We start from the raw sequence: 15,363 nt of genomic DNA on the forward strand, positions 1-15,363 counted from the left end.
TGGTGAATTTTCTTTTGTGAATGAGTGTCTGTATATAACGGCATTAATGTGTGTGTGTGAGTATGTGTGTGCGTGATTGTGTTTGTGGATGGGTGGGTGTCAGAAAACAGACAGTGGTGAGGTGAACGGTTTGTGTCTGTGTGTTTGATTGTGCTTACTATAGATAGAGGGAAAGAGAGAGAGAAAGAGAGAGAAAGAGGAGGGCGAGGTATAGGGACAAAGGTAACACATACCTCACTGGATTGGGTAGTAATTCTTTGAAAGTATAAAAAGAATTTTTTGACTATGGGGGTGAAATATATAAAAAAAGAGTTATATTAATTAAAATTCAAGGGGCTATCTATATTAATCATTATTCATATGATTGAAAGGTGTGTTTTTGCCAGTGTATGCATCTGTAGGACCTCTCGACGATTGTATTTATTAAAGGGACTTTGGCGAACAAAATATGAAAAAGCTCGGAATTACAGATGCCACAATGTTTTCTGCCCTTGTCAAATGGGAAGGACACTGACAATATGGACCATTCCAGTTTGAAAGTTGTATTGCTGTCCTTCAGACGCCAAACTAATTTACTTAGTCCCATGCTGTGTTGTTTTCTCTTATCTCTGAAAGTTGAATAATGGTTGGATATCCTTTGGGCTAATTTAGAAGAAGTTGCTCCAATGTAGAAGACATCGGTTCCCGAAGAAATTTTGCACTGGTAAATGGTGTTTCTAATTTTGGAATGATGAAATAGGAATATGCAGCCTTCGAAACATATGTCGAAAATAAAGGAATTTTGTTAATTCGTCATTCAACTCCATTCTTTCATATATTTATATTTTTAAAAAAACATACAAATTTCCACACGAAAGCACGTAACTTCAAATGTGTCTTCTCTGATGTGAATTTGCTACCCAGGTATCAGTTAACCGAATTATCCATAACAAGATAATTCATTCAACTACTCAAATATTTATATATATATATATATATATATATATATATATATATATATATATATATATATATATATATATATATACATAAATACTTATACATATACACACACACACACATATATATATATACATATATATATATATATATATATATATAGAGAGAGAGAGAGGGGGGAGAGAAAGAGAGAGAAGGAGGGAGAGAAAAAGATAGAGATTGACACAGTCTTCTGACTTGCCAGTTCTTGTCAAACCATTCAACCGATGCCAGCATGGAAAAGAGTTAAAAGATGATGATGGTGATGATGATGATGAAGATGATGTCATAAGAATTTAGAAACTTTGAAATTAGAAATGTCAAGAGATGTGAAATAATTTGTTTTCGACTGAAGAATTCAAACTAAAGCTATAAATAACAGCACATAAATATTGGCTTAAAAACCTTTTTGGTGAGAAAAGGTTGAAATCTGTTCATGGGACAAAACCCTTGTCTTCTGTTAGGTTTTTAACCTAATATTTACATGCTGCTATTTATAGTAGGGTCCACTCTGAGATATCCAGTTAAAAACGAATTATTCATTTACGTGTGTGTGTGTCCTACCTTTTATCTTTGCATTAGACACCCTCCAGTCATAGTTAATTGTTATCAAATCATTTATAAATACAGAGACTGCTGTTAATTGCAGGCTTTCTTGGAAGTGTCTAATGTTAATCATCTTCCATCATGGTTAATAAATAACCCCTGGTATCTATATTCAACCATCCTCATTTGTCTTTTGTTGGGTGGTGGGGAATACTTCTTAAGGCCAACTCTCTGTTTCCAGTAAACGTCATCATCATCCATCATCGTTTAACATCTGCCTTCCATGCTGGCATGGGTTGGATGGTTTCACAGGAGCTGGCCAGGCAGATGATTGCATCAGACTTCTGTTGTGTCTATTTTGGCACGGTTTTTACAGCTGGATGCCCTTCCTAACACCAATTACCCAGCCGAGTGGACTTTGTGCTTTTTACGTGGTACAAGCACAGGCAAGGTCAATTTTGGTAGAGTTTTTACAGTTGGATGCCCTTCCAAATACCAACCACTGTATCTAATCTAAAAGCCAAGATATACATGGTAAATATATTAAAAAAGAATTTTGTTACTGATCTGTTATTATTGGAACTCACCTGAGCCTGATCTTCCAGCAATTCCAAGTTTTTGTCCTGGCAATACTTGTAAATGTATCTTCTTCAGTGTGTTTGGCAAATCACTGCGATATCGCATGCTATAATCCTCAAACATGATATGACCAATGTCCATCCAGGTGGGAGAAAGATTAGTTGTTGGTTCAATTTCAAAGCTTTGCAACTCCTCACCAACCTAGGTAATATTAGAAAATTACTATTTTTAAATCTCACAACTAGAGATATTCAGCAACAGTACTTTGGTGTAAAGGTTGTTTGTCAACATAACATGGCAGTCCTGGTTTAGGACGAATGTTGCTGTAATTTAGCTCCAAGAGACATCATCTCCAGCTGGCTATATGACATGATCTGTGTCCTTATATTTTCAAACAAGGGAATCTAGAACCCCCACTCAGCTCAAAACAAAATCTGTGTATCGCGATTTCTGGGTTATTTCTCTTCAACAGCAGATATTGTTTTGAGCTGAGTGGAGGTACTAGATTCCCTTGTCTGAAAAATGTAAGGACACAAATTGTGTCGTATAGTCAACTGGAGACGATGTCTCCTGGGGTTAAATTACAGCAACATTCATCCTAAACCAGGACTGCCATGTTATAACAACTTTTACTCCTAGATATTGTTGCCTGAAATGAAACAAGTTTTAATAATTTAAGTGTGTCTTGGGAAATTACATCAATAAGAAATACAAACTTTGATTCTGTTTCCCTCCGTTGATTATTATTAGTCAGTTAACTATTTAACCAATTAACTGATCAAATATTCAATTAATTGTTCAGTAAATCAATCAATTAGCTAAGTTCATCAGAGTCCTTTCATCACCATTCATGACCTCATTAGAGACAAGCCCCTTTCCATTTCAGGTCAAACAACCAATTAGTTAAGAAGAAGAAGAAGAAGAAAAAGAAGAACAACAACAACAACAAAAAAGAAGTGAAACAGAACCAATGAGTGTGTTTATTATTGACATAATGACCCCTATATAAAATATCATCAGTAAAATCCCTCGCTGCCAACACTGGAAGATCCTCACCAAAAAAACCAGATCACATCAATTTACATTCCAATCAGGGTGGCAGATACTCTCTGCCCTCCTCAGCAAATTGGAACATGATATCTTGCTCAAACACTTCAAAACTTTTTGGTGCCACCTTGTATCCTCAACAAGACTAAAGAGTTCTCTTGGCCTATTTTTTTTTACCATTCATTTACTATTTTACAGAGTATTTGGCACATGTTATTGTAGCAGCAGCACCAGTGATGTTGCAACTGATGTTTAGAAAACACTGCCTTTTGTTTCAACAAATTTTTAAAATAAAGAATTTAGTAAAATATTTTGTGATTATTATTCTGGTGTTTTAAACATAAATTAACATGGAATTTTGATGGAAGGTTTTCATCTCAATCCTTTGAAATAGGAAGTTTGTATCATAGAACCAGGAATAGTCTCAGACAGGTTGGTATCAAAAGAGTTAAAGAGCATGAAAATTAAGAAGAAAACAAAAGAAACTTCACGAGGCTTTTACAATCTGCTCAATAACTGTCAGCAGATGGTCACTAAATCAGTGCCCATGAGACAGCAGGACAATGGAACAGAGAACAGACTCTAAGTTTACATCTATGAATGTCTAACTTCTCATTGGTCTTATTAAATACCAAGTGTATTCTTTACAATGGCAACCATTATTTTGAGAAAAGCTATTTCTATATGATGGGCTTTTAGAAGTGAAGCTGAATGTCATGTTAGAAAATGATTTTTTGGTTGTTTTACTTAATGTATGAATGAAAAGAAATATATTACCTTGATATATTCTGCAACTCTTTTCACAGAGTCAAACCTTGCAGCTGCGTCAATCAGAAGCCGTATAACAAAATAGCACATTCCTATAAACTGAAAAAAAAAAGACAAAACAAAAGCAACAACATATGTAGTAAAAACAAGTATTTAACAAATACAATATTTTGGGTCAACAACATGTGTGGTGTTAGCAAAAATGTCAGTTTGAAACAAATCAAGAATGTATTTGCCACAGCCTGAAAACATCTTAATTGATTTCCCAAACAGAATTTCAAGTTCAACTAACACAGAGTTTAGCAACCAAATTTTCTCACACACCCAACTTTGATTTTCAGCAAAAATTCATTCCCCCAACCATAAACAGAGAAAATTAGCACATATCATCATCGTTGTCATCGTCGTCATCATCGTTTAACGTCTGTTTTCTATGCTGGCATGGGTTGGACGTCCATTTTCCATGCTGGCTGCACCAGACTCCAATCTGATCTGGTAAGGTTTCTACAGCTGGATGCCCTTCCTATTGCCAACAACTCTGAGAGTGTAGTGAGTGCTTTTTACGTGCTACTGGCACAGGAGTCAGTCAGGCAGTCCTGGTATCGATCACATTCAGATAGTGCTTTTTATGTGTCACCGGCATGGAAGCCAGTCAGTGGGCACTGGCCACAGCTACGATTTTGGTTTTACTGGACAAAACAGGTCTTCTCAACCTGTTTTAAATGGGCCAGACATGCAACACTGGCATCGGCCATGGCTATGATGAGAGGAGAAAATGAAGGTGTGGTACTTCCTCACACAGTTGTCCTCATCCATACATGTGATACTGCTGCTGCTGATGAAGATGGCTGTTCACTCATGACCGAAGAAGACCATCACTGACCATTGCCCTTACAAAATGCCTGCAATGACCATGCTTGAGGTTATTGTACCAACAGTTGCTTCACTTGGGTTTGCATCCACAGCTTACATCTTCACTGTAGCACCCTCCTACTCAGCCAAGCATTGGAACATTACCATGCTGGCGATGGCACAACCTAAAAGTTTGGGTCCAATAAGGCTTGCACAGTTCCTCACAGACCCTCTCCATTCTACTGACATTATCCAGAGACAAGCCAGGGCAAGATAACCAGTGCCAATATGGGTCACAGGCCCAGGAATGTTGGAGCACCATGATCTCAAAAGTATGTAAAAGATCCCTGAAACGTTCAGTGCCATTCCTTTCATACCTGGTTTTATATCAGTGTGACTTTCTCCTCGAGATATGCTTTAGCAAAAACTGAGGGGTACCGGGTTAGTTGCCAACAACCTGACCATGCAACAGGTTATACTGGATTCCATGTTACCAGTAGCACTCGTGAGAGACCTCACAAGTGACCTTGCACACACGCATACAATACACACACACACACACACACACACACATATTTGGAAGAAGTTTTAATTAAAACATTATTGCAAATTTTATTCACTTGTTATTTATTTAAGCTTCATTCTGAAGTAATCAATGCCCCACCTTAAAAAACACTGATTTTGTGTGTTTGTGTGTGTGTGTGTGTGTGTGTGTGTGCATGCACATGCATTTGTGTGTAGTTTTTATTGCTTATCCCCAGCCAGTCCTCATTGACCAAGCAAATTTTTGATCAACTGACTGAAGTCTTTTATTCAGAGACAGTATATCTAGTACTACATCATACAATGTGTCCTTTTTCAAAGGCCTACAGAATATGATTTTGAGCAAGATTTGGCTGCTATTTCTAGTAGTGTAGCATGACTTATTATATAGAGGCTTCCTGATGATCTTATGGTAACCAAGCTGAAATGCCATTCAGAATAAAAAAGCAAAAATGTTTTCCTGCACTCTTCTTGGGGTCAAATAATTGCACATATTAAATCTTGGTGACAAAAATCTGGATTGAGGACAGAAACGTATCTGAACAAGGTTTCTTAAAAACTTCATAAAAATACACCAAATCCAGTCAGACTTTTAGCTACAGTTAGGATAATACCAATGCCTGGATAGTGGAAATGACCACTGTCTGGTTGTTTTAAATAAGTTTCTAATGTAGTCCTGTTTTATGGCATGATACATTTCTATCATGTTTGTTTTATAACCACCACCGTCTTTTAAAAAGCATATAAGAAGAGCAAGGAGGAGAGGAGGAGAGAGAGAGAGAGAGAAAGAGAGAGAGAGAGAGAGAGAGAGAGAGAGAGAGAGAGAAAGAGAGAGAGATTCAAGACAATTCATTGCCTAAGACATTTTATGCTTGAAAAATTATTTGTGAAGTGATTTGTACATGATGAGAGGCATCTGTAAACCTTTACTTAAGTAGAGCTCACTGCTTCACAACAAATCTTTAGTCAACTAGAGCTCACTGCATCACAACAAACCTTTAGCTAAGTAGAGATCACTTCACAAAAAATCCTTAGTCAACTAAAGCTCACTGCCTCACAACAAACCTTTAATCAAGTAGAGCTCACTGCTTCTCAACAAACCTTTAGTCAACTAGAGCTCACTGCCTCACAACAAACCTTTAGTCAAGGAGAGCGCACTACCTCACAACAAACATGTAATCAAGCAGAAATACATTGTTTTATGACCAACTTAAATATTCTTAGAAGAAATTACAAACCTGCACAGCAAAAACTAATCCAAGTCCTGCAAACTCTGCTGAAATTTCTGTGATGAAAACAACACTTATGATAAAAGCAAAGAGGATTAAATTGGCAATAAACTCCAGTCGTACTGCAATCCATCGATCTGAGAGATAGAACAGGAAACTAAAAGATGTGTGTTTATCGTGCAGATCAGAAAACCTGGAAATATACAAGAGAAATTGGTAAATACTATGATACATATATATACATATATATACACACACACACACATATAGATAGATAGATAGATATATATCATCATCATCATCATCGTTTAACATCTGTTTTCCATGCTGGCATGGGTTGGACGATTTGAATGGGGACTGGCAAGCCAGCAGCTGCATCAGGCTCCAGTCTGATCTGGCAATGTTTCTCCAGCTGGATACTCTTCCTAACGCCAACCACTCTGAGAGTGTAGCGGGTGCATTTTATGTGCCACCGGCACAGGAGCCAGTCAGTGGGTACTGGTACTGGCCATGCTTAGATATATAATATATATATATATATATATACACACACACACATATATGTCATATATAGGCAGTTTAATAATTAGGGTGTTGTACTCATGACTGAAAGAAGATATATGGTTTCAATTCCTGCACTAGCAATACATTGTGTTCTTGTGCAAAACACTTCATTTCATATCACTTAAGTCCTTTCAACTGTAAACGGGTAACCCTGCAGCAAACTAACATCCCATTCAAGGGCAACATTGACCTGCCCTCCTAGACAGTGGGGTGGCATCATTTGAAAGCCACAGCATTGTGAGGAAGTGCATTGTGATCAGCAGTGTATAACAAATATCCAACAGCCTGGGTGATACAGTGATATAGATATTATACTGGTTTCAAATTTTGGCACAAGGCCAGAGATTTGAGGAGAGGGGTTAAGTTGATTATATCAAGTCCAGTACTTTGCTGGTCCTTTATTTTATCAACCCTGAAAGACAAAATTAACCTAGGTAGAATTTGAACTCAGAATGTAAGGTGGGGATCAAATGCTGTTCAGCATTTCACCCAGTCTGCTAATGGTTCTGCCAACTTGCTACATTATATAGGTATTATATTAATAAATATTATTGGTCTTGTTCTTGTTGCTACTATAATTAGCAACCAAAACATCAAGAGAAACATACCAACGTTCACAACAGATGGATTTAAGTTAGAAATGTCATCTCAAGATGGACATTACAAGCATCTCTCATGCAATGAAAATATTGTGTTTTTGAAAGTCTTGCCATAATGTGGAATTCAGTAACACAAAACTTATTTTCCAGTCATGTCTATATATCATGAAAGTTAATGGAAAATACATATAGGAATTCCATGTCATTGGAAGATTTTCAAGAATGCAACATTTACATGAAATTTTGAAACATGAAGGACAACCATGGAAAGAGGATTTTTTTTTTTTGTAATAAGAGGGAGAAATCCAAATTCTTGCTGAATAATTAATTGAAAACTATTTCTAAGAAGTCAGTGTTTGAAGAATATTTTGCTGTAAGTAGACTTTCTGATTGTATGAAGACGTGACCTTCATTTTACAAGATTAAATATTGGCATTATAACAAGATGACACCTTTCTGGTACATCTAACTTTTACTTGTTTTAGAAGATGTGATCCTATTTTTACTAATCTGAATGGTTGTTAAAAGAGACAGATTCCACTGAGATTCCAAAGACTACACATACCTTACATTACACACAGTCATCTACATACACACACCTTACAGATATCACACAGTTACCTACAACCAGAGTCATGCATTATCGCAAATGCACAGATTACATGCAACACATGCAGTTACCTCCTTCCATCCATTGCAATACATCATCACACGTTTTACTTACTCAGCATTCATTGAAGTATGTTATGACAGGAATAAAATGCAAACAAGAAATGAGAAATGAAGAAATAATATATTACCAGCTGAAAAAAACATTGTTTTTTCTGTAAGCAAAAAGTGATGTCAGTCCATGTAAGGAAGTGGTGATGAGACTGATTAATGGTGACCGAGAAATGTTATCAAGTTTCTTTATTTCAAGGACACTTTTAGTAAATGTCCAACTGACGGCCACAAAGATTATCAGCAGTAGAATAAAGGCCACAGTCACGTGTGGTACTATGATAATTAAAGATATAATGACTGCCAGCAACAGCACAATCCCCAGTAAAGTGATTTCACCTGAGAGGGGTAACCGATTGTCAACTGGTGAGGAAAAAATAAAAGGGAGAGAAAAATAAATAAATACAAAAAACAAAACAAAAAACGGTTGGGAACAAAAACAGAAATAAATAATGAATATTTTTTATGGTATCAAAGTGGATTATAAATGTGATTCAATATTTGCAATGTTTCAACATTAAATACAATCCAAGTAGGGTTAAAAACAGGGTTTAGGGTTCGATACTGGTTCCAAGTTTTGGCATAGGACCAGCAGTTTTTGAAGGGAAAGGCAAGGGAATTATATTGACCAATGTACTGATTGACGCTTATTTTATCAACTTTGAAAGGATGAAAGGCAAAGTCAATCTCTGTGGAATTTGAACTCAAAATGCAAAGATGGACAAAATGTTGCTAAGCATTTGGCCTGGCATGCTAATGGTTCTACCAGTTCACCCACCTGTTAAGGAAGGGTTAGATAGCTGGTTAACAATATTCTGGGTCAGTGTGGGAGATAACTCTGAAAGTTTCTATATTCTTATCTTACATATAATAAAATACACAATGAGTGACCTGTCAGTCACACTAGAAGGAAAGAAGAGTAAAACAACCAATGGAGTGGGAGTGAATGGTGGTCAGAGGCAGTAAAGCAGGTGGACAGCACAGGTAAGTTTTGCTCTAAAGAAGTTCATTGTTTAATCAAAATATTCATGCAAATTATTATTGCAAATTGTATTCAGCACCCATGCACACACACAAGATATATGAATATATATATAAAATTGTATATTAAAAACTTTTGTTTTCAAAATATTGTTCACATAACAACCTATATATAAATGTTATGTGAATGATAAACAAATAAGACACCTCAAACATATTAAATATATTAGACATCGAATATAAAATATGTATATATGTATGTATACATGCAAAATGAGAGAAAGCAAAAGGTGGAGACTTTCAGATGATGAATTTTTATGCATGAATATATAGATATTTATATTAATAGGTCCAGTTTTCACAGAATACAAACGACAGAGAAAATTAAAGGGGTGGAAGAAAGGTGTTATAAGTCCAACAGCTGTTTCTAGCAGTTTGGCAATTTGTAATAATAATTCTATCTTTGAACTTCTCTGCATTAAGATCTGAAGTGTAAGCTCTTCTCTACCCTGATGACAGAGGCTCATCTTATCCTATGTTAATCGCATCCATATGGCCACATATTGTAATGAACTAAATCTATCAGCATTATCATGAATTGCCAAGCCTCCAGAAACAGCTGTTGGACTTATAACACCTTTCTTCCACCCCCTTTAATTTTCTCTCTCATTTGTACTTTGTGTAAGTTACACCTATTAATATAAATATCTCTATATTTATACATAAAAATTCATCATGTATATATGTATACAGATTTGTGTGTTTTGATTTATGTATGTATTTTAATGCATATACTTGTATATCTAGACATGCTCATATGCTAGATATCTAGACATGCTTAGATAAATTTCTGAAAAGTTTTACACATTTTTACAATTCCAGCGATGGCATTCTCCTTTCCAAATTTGAGAAACCTAATTTCTCAAGATTGGTATTAAGGTAGTGTGTTACATATCTCAGAGCCTCAATAATTACAGGTAGAAACTTTAACTTGTATATATGTATATATGCAAGCTTATATATTCTTTCTTTTCTCTTACTCTTTCTATCGATCTCTTTTGCTGAACCACAAAGTGATGGGGACGTAAATACACCAGCATTGGTTGTCAAGCGATGGTGGTGGGGGGACAGACACAGACACAAATAACAAACACACACACATACATATACATATACATATACACACACATATATATATATATATATATATAATATATATATATATATATATATATATATATATATATATACACACACAACAGGCTTCTTTCAGTTTCCGTCTACCAAATCCACTCACAAGGTTTTGGTTGACCTGAGGCTATAGTAGCTGACACTTGCCCAAGGTTCCATGCAGTGGGGATGAACTCATAACCATGTGGTTGGGAATCAAGCTTCTTACCACACAGCCACTCCTGTGCCTAAATATATATATATATATACATATATATTTATATATATACATACACACGTGTCATGTGGATGGTATTTTCAACTGAGAGGTTACAATTGTATCTGATTCTTCAAGTGCATCAATTCTGTGTATGTACATATATTTACTAAATTGTCGACATTTATCAATGGCTTTTCCCATTGTGTTGATGTGCCATTTTGTATCATTAATAAAATTGTTAGCATTTTTGTCAACATGAATATGCTAGCTAAATTATGAATATTTTCTTATACTATTCATAGCACTATAGGTTCAAGGATTTACAACTAGGGATCTGGCAAGCTTTAGTTATAAACAGGAATCTGCTCAATTGCCTGAACCTCTTCCCTTAGTTAGTCTCATCTTAATTCAACTTGAGCTTTATGACTTTCGTTCATAAAGTCAGTATTAGTTATGTACTATGATTAGTTGAATGACTGAAACCTTGTTCCTAAAACCAGATGGCCTTTTGCCTCTTCTATAAAATTGTTCAATTGTCACAACATTCATGTGTTTCAGTGTTACACTTATAACAACTTTAACTATGGAATGAAATCAAAGACACAAAAGAAATCTCTAACATAATGAAACAGGTCATAAAGATCAATAAACCATGCATGCAATTAGAAATAAGTACATTCATAGGACATGATATTTCCACAGATTTCATATTACTTGACAAACCGTTAACTTCACCAAGACATGCTTGGTTGTTAAAATGTTTATGCGTCTGGCAGCCTAAAGAGAGTTTTATAGCAAAGTGCTCAGTACCAGTGAGAGAGATGAGAGATATATTAGTACCTGGATGGGATACAAGTCCATTACAAGTAAAATTCTCCAGATAATTTCATAAATATTTCCTAACTAGTCCAACTAAGGGACACGAAGTTGAGTGTCCTCCCAAAATTAGATTTTATCCAGATAGTTCGTTTTGTGAAGTCCACCCTTTGGAAGTTTTAAGGCCAGGGGTGAGTCCTTTCCTCTTCTCACTAAATCATAAAAACAACCCCAATAAAACACCATTAAGGAAAGAGATAATGGGCTATGATGACAATAACTAATTTGAACCACAGATCAATGAAATGGTTTCAAAAGAACTGATTCAGACAAGGGATTAATGAACAATAATTGCACTATGTGAAAGAGCATGGATGCGTGGTGAAGACCACATGGTTTTTGATTCAGTTCTGTTGCACAGTACCTTGAAGACAATTGTTCGAGGTACCATACAACAGCCCAGGGCTGACCAGAACCTTTTAAGTGGATTTGGTAGACAGAAACTGAAAGAAACCCATCATATATACATGTGAGAGGGGTGGGCTTCTTTTCTTGTCAAACAATAGTTGTATGCATCACCATCATACAAGCAAGTGTCATTTGTTGGTAATCTTTTGTGAAAATGTATCCAGCCATGGGGAAATATTACCTAACTTGGAAACTGGTGAAGGTTAGTGACAGGAAGAGCATTCATCCAAAGAAAATTTGCCTCAGTAGATTCCAGCTGACCCATACGAGCAGGGAAAAGTGGACGTTAAAATAAAGGTTGGCAATAACTGGAAATACAAGAACTGATTTATTCAGCCTCTTTTATGTAGAATATTAGTAAAACACTCACGTTCTAGAATATCAGAAGAAAATCTATTAATGATCCTTCCAGTAGGTGTGGAGTCAAAGAATGACATTGGCATATTAATAATGTGCTGCAGCATCTGTTCATGCAGTCGAGTGGAACCTTTCAATACAGTCTGTGAATATTAAAGAGAAAAGACAGTTACTTTAGCAGATAACCTAACAGGTGATAAATAATTGAGTCTTACTGTTTTAATATGTATTGTAATATATAACTTATATATATATGCCTTGTTTTCTTCTCAGTGTACCTGTGTTCACAGTGCATACACACTGAAATCAAAGAAAGAAATTCATTACCATCTTCTTTTCCTTCTCCTCTTCATCATCATCATCATGGTGATTACAAAAGTATGGCAGCTCAGAAAACTCATTCTGATCATTCTAAGAAAAGAACTCCTGAATTTGTTGGTGAGATCCAGGCCGTGATTGATAATGATCTACTCCAAGTCAATCAGACCCATTGCAAGGGACATCGGAGTGTCTGAGTTTCTTCTCAGGCAGGTAGGGCATTAAAACATTCAGTATTCCTCATACAAGATGAGAAAGGGCCAATTTTTATCCCAAGCCACCAAAGACAAGAAGAAAGGCCATGCTACAAAGCTTTTGAACAAACTCAAGCATCCCATCCAACTGAACATGCTTTGGTTTTTCTCAGACGAGAAAAATTTCTGCCTGGATCAGATGGTGAACACACAGAACAACCATTGGCTTGCTGTGTCCCTAAAACATGTACTGAGAGTGATAAAAACTCAAACATCCAGTCAACATCATGGTGTTTGGAGTGATCACTAGTGACGGTAACGTTATGCTTCCAGTCATCTTCCCACACAGCCTCAGACTCAACACAAAGGCCTACATCAAGTGCTTGGAGGAGGTAGTGCTGCCCTGGGTCAAGAGGGTGACTGCTGGAAGACTCTATGTCTGGCAACAGAACTCTGCACCATGCGACACAGGCAGGAGAACCCAGTCAAGGTTGTCAGATAATTTCTGCAACCACATCACCCCTAACATCTGGCCACTTAACTCCCCAGACTGCAACACCCTTGATTATTATATGTGGGGTGCAGTTGAGCGAGAGACCAACAAAACTCCTTGTAACACCAAAGATGAACTGAAGGCCAGGATTCACCAACTTAAATAAGGAGACCGGCCAGAAGAGTTGCTAGAAATTCCAAAGTCGTCTGGAGGCTGTGGTTAAAGCCAATGGCGATTTTATTGGATAAATTTACTTTTTAGTATTTCAAGATGTTTTTATGTAATTTTGGTATATATATCTGTTAAAATGAGATGTCAGTGTTATTTTCATTTTTGTGTAATTTAGACTACAGTTTATTCACCACACCCTGTATATAATTGTGTGTGTCCTTGTCTTAAAATTGCCATATAGTTGTAAATGTGTAAATCACAGTTAGTTGTAAATACAAGCAGTGTCATTTATTTCCAACATTCTGTGAAAACATGTCTAGCCATGAGGAAATATTACTTTGCTGGGAAATAGGTGAAGGTTGGTGACAGGAAGGGTTAGGATTAGGGTTAGGGTTACCCTAACACTAACCTTAACCTGACTCAATGAAAAAATGGGCATTAAAATAATAATGATTAATGGTGGAATTCAAAGTAGATAAAGCTTTAAATAATGGTTTCAAATTTTGCCACAAGGGCAGCCATTTTAGAGTAGGGATTAAGTCGATTACATCGACCCTAGTGTTTCACTGGTACTTAATTTATTGACCCCAAAAGGATGAAAGGCAAAGTTGACCTCGGTGGAATTTGAACTCAGAACATAGCAACAGGCGAAATACCGCTAAGCATTTTGCCCTATATGCTAACGATTTTGCCAGCTTGCCACCTTATATAATAATAATAATAATAATAATAATAATGATAATAATAATAATAATAATAATAATAATAATGATAATAATCCTTTGTAATCTAGGCACAAGGCCTGACATTTGTGGGGAGGGGACTAGTTGATTACATCGACCCTAGTGTTCAACTGGTGCTTATTTTATTGACCCCAAAAGGCAAAAGTCAACCTCAACGAGATTTGAACTCAGAACGTAGCGACAGGCAAAATACCACTAAGCATTTCATCCAGCATGCTAGTGGTTCTGCCAACATGTTGCTTTGAATAATGACATTTAGAATATTGGGTTAAGAAAAAACCCTTGGGCAGAAAAAAGTGGGAAGTTGCCAATGGGATGTTGTTAGAACATCAGTCATATTCATAGAAGATGTGGGATCATGCACCATTGGCAACTTTATCCCAACCAAAGGTTGATTTATAGCATTATCTACTTCAAGTTCCACAGTCAAAACTAGCTTTAGTGTTATCCCAAAAAGCAATGGGTCTATGGAGATGACTTACTTTAACGTAGGAAACTCCTCGAAGCATATGAAATAAAACCATTAACAGACCGATGCCACCATAGATAGATGCATTAAAAACTAAATTGGATTCACCATCAGACTTTGTTGAAGCACTGGAATATGTAGTGTTCTTGGTTAAAGAGTTTAGATCTGTGATGTTATCACTGAGCATTGTAGAGTCTGTGATATTATTGGAAGATGTCTGAAATATAAAGATATTAATAGATATAATTATAATTAATATATGTTTATTGGAGGAGGAGGAGGAGGAGGAGGAGGAGGAGGAGGAGGAGAAGAAGAAGAAGAAGAAGAAGAAGAAGAAGAAGAAGAAGTGATAAATACAACCCTCTTAAGTACAAAATAGCCCAGCTATGGAAAATGAAGAAGGTGAAGATAGTGCCAATTATTGCTGGGGTCTTGGGGACAGTATCAGAAGGCATCAAGGGGAATATAAAGGAAATAGGAATAGAATGCCCAGTAGAACTGTTATAAAAGAAGTAGTGTGGGAGCATGATAGCCATGT

At 36.2% G+C, this 15,363-nt stretch overlaps 1 protein-coding gene across 2 annotated transcripts in view; it reads right to left on the minus strand.

Annotated features, from left to right (window-relative positions):
* The window catches only part of LOC115215840 (multidrug resistance-associated protein 5), a 125,120-nt gene that overhangs the window by 9,552 nt on the left and 100,205 nt on the right, over positions 1-15,363 (minus strand). For both annotated transcript variants that reach the window (XM_036505865.1, XM_029785170.2), the window contains exons 21-26: positions 14,839-15,042; positions 12,451-12,580; positions 8,506-8,788; positions 6,552-6,735; positions 3,928-4,017; positions 2,112-2,304 (exon numbers count right to left, since the gene is read on the minus strand). In XM_036505865.1, the coding sequence (XP_036361758.1) occupies positions 2,112-2,304; positions 3,928-4,017; positions 6,552-6,735; positions 8,506-8,788; positions 12,451-12,580; positions 14,839-15,042 (1,084 nt within the window). The remainder of the gene's footprint in view (positions 1-2,111; positions 2,305-3,927; positions 4,018-6,551; positions 6,736-8,505; positions 8,789-12,450; positions 12,581-14,838; positions 15,043-15,363) is intronic.

The sequence above is a fragment of the Octopus sinensis genome, linkage group LG9, assembly GCF_006345805.1.
Source record: "Octopus sinensis linkage group LG9, ASM634580v1, whole genome shotgun sequence".
Lineage (NCBI taxonomy): Eukaryota > Metazoa > Mollusca > Cephalopoda > Octopoda > Octopodidae > Octopus > Octopus sinensis.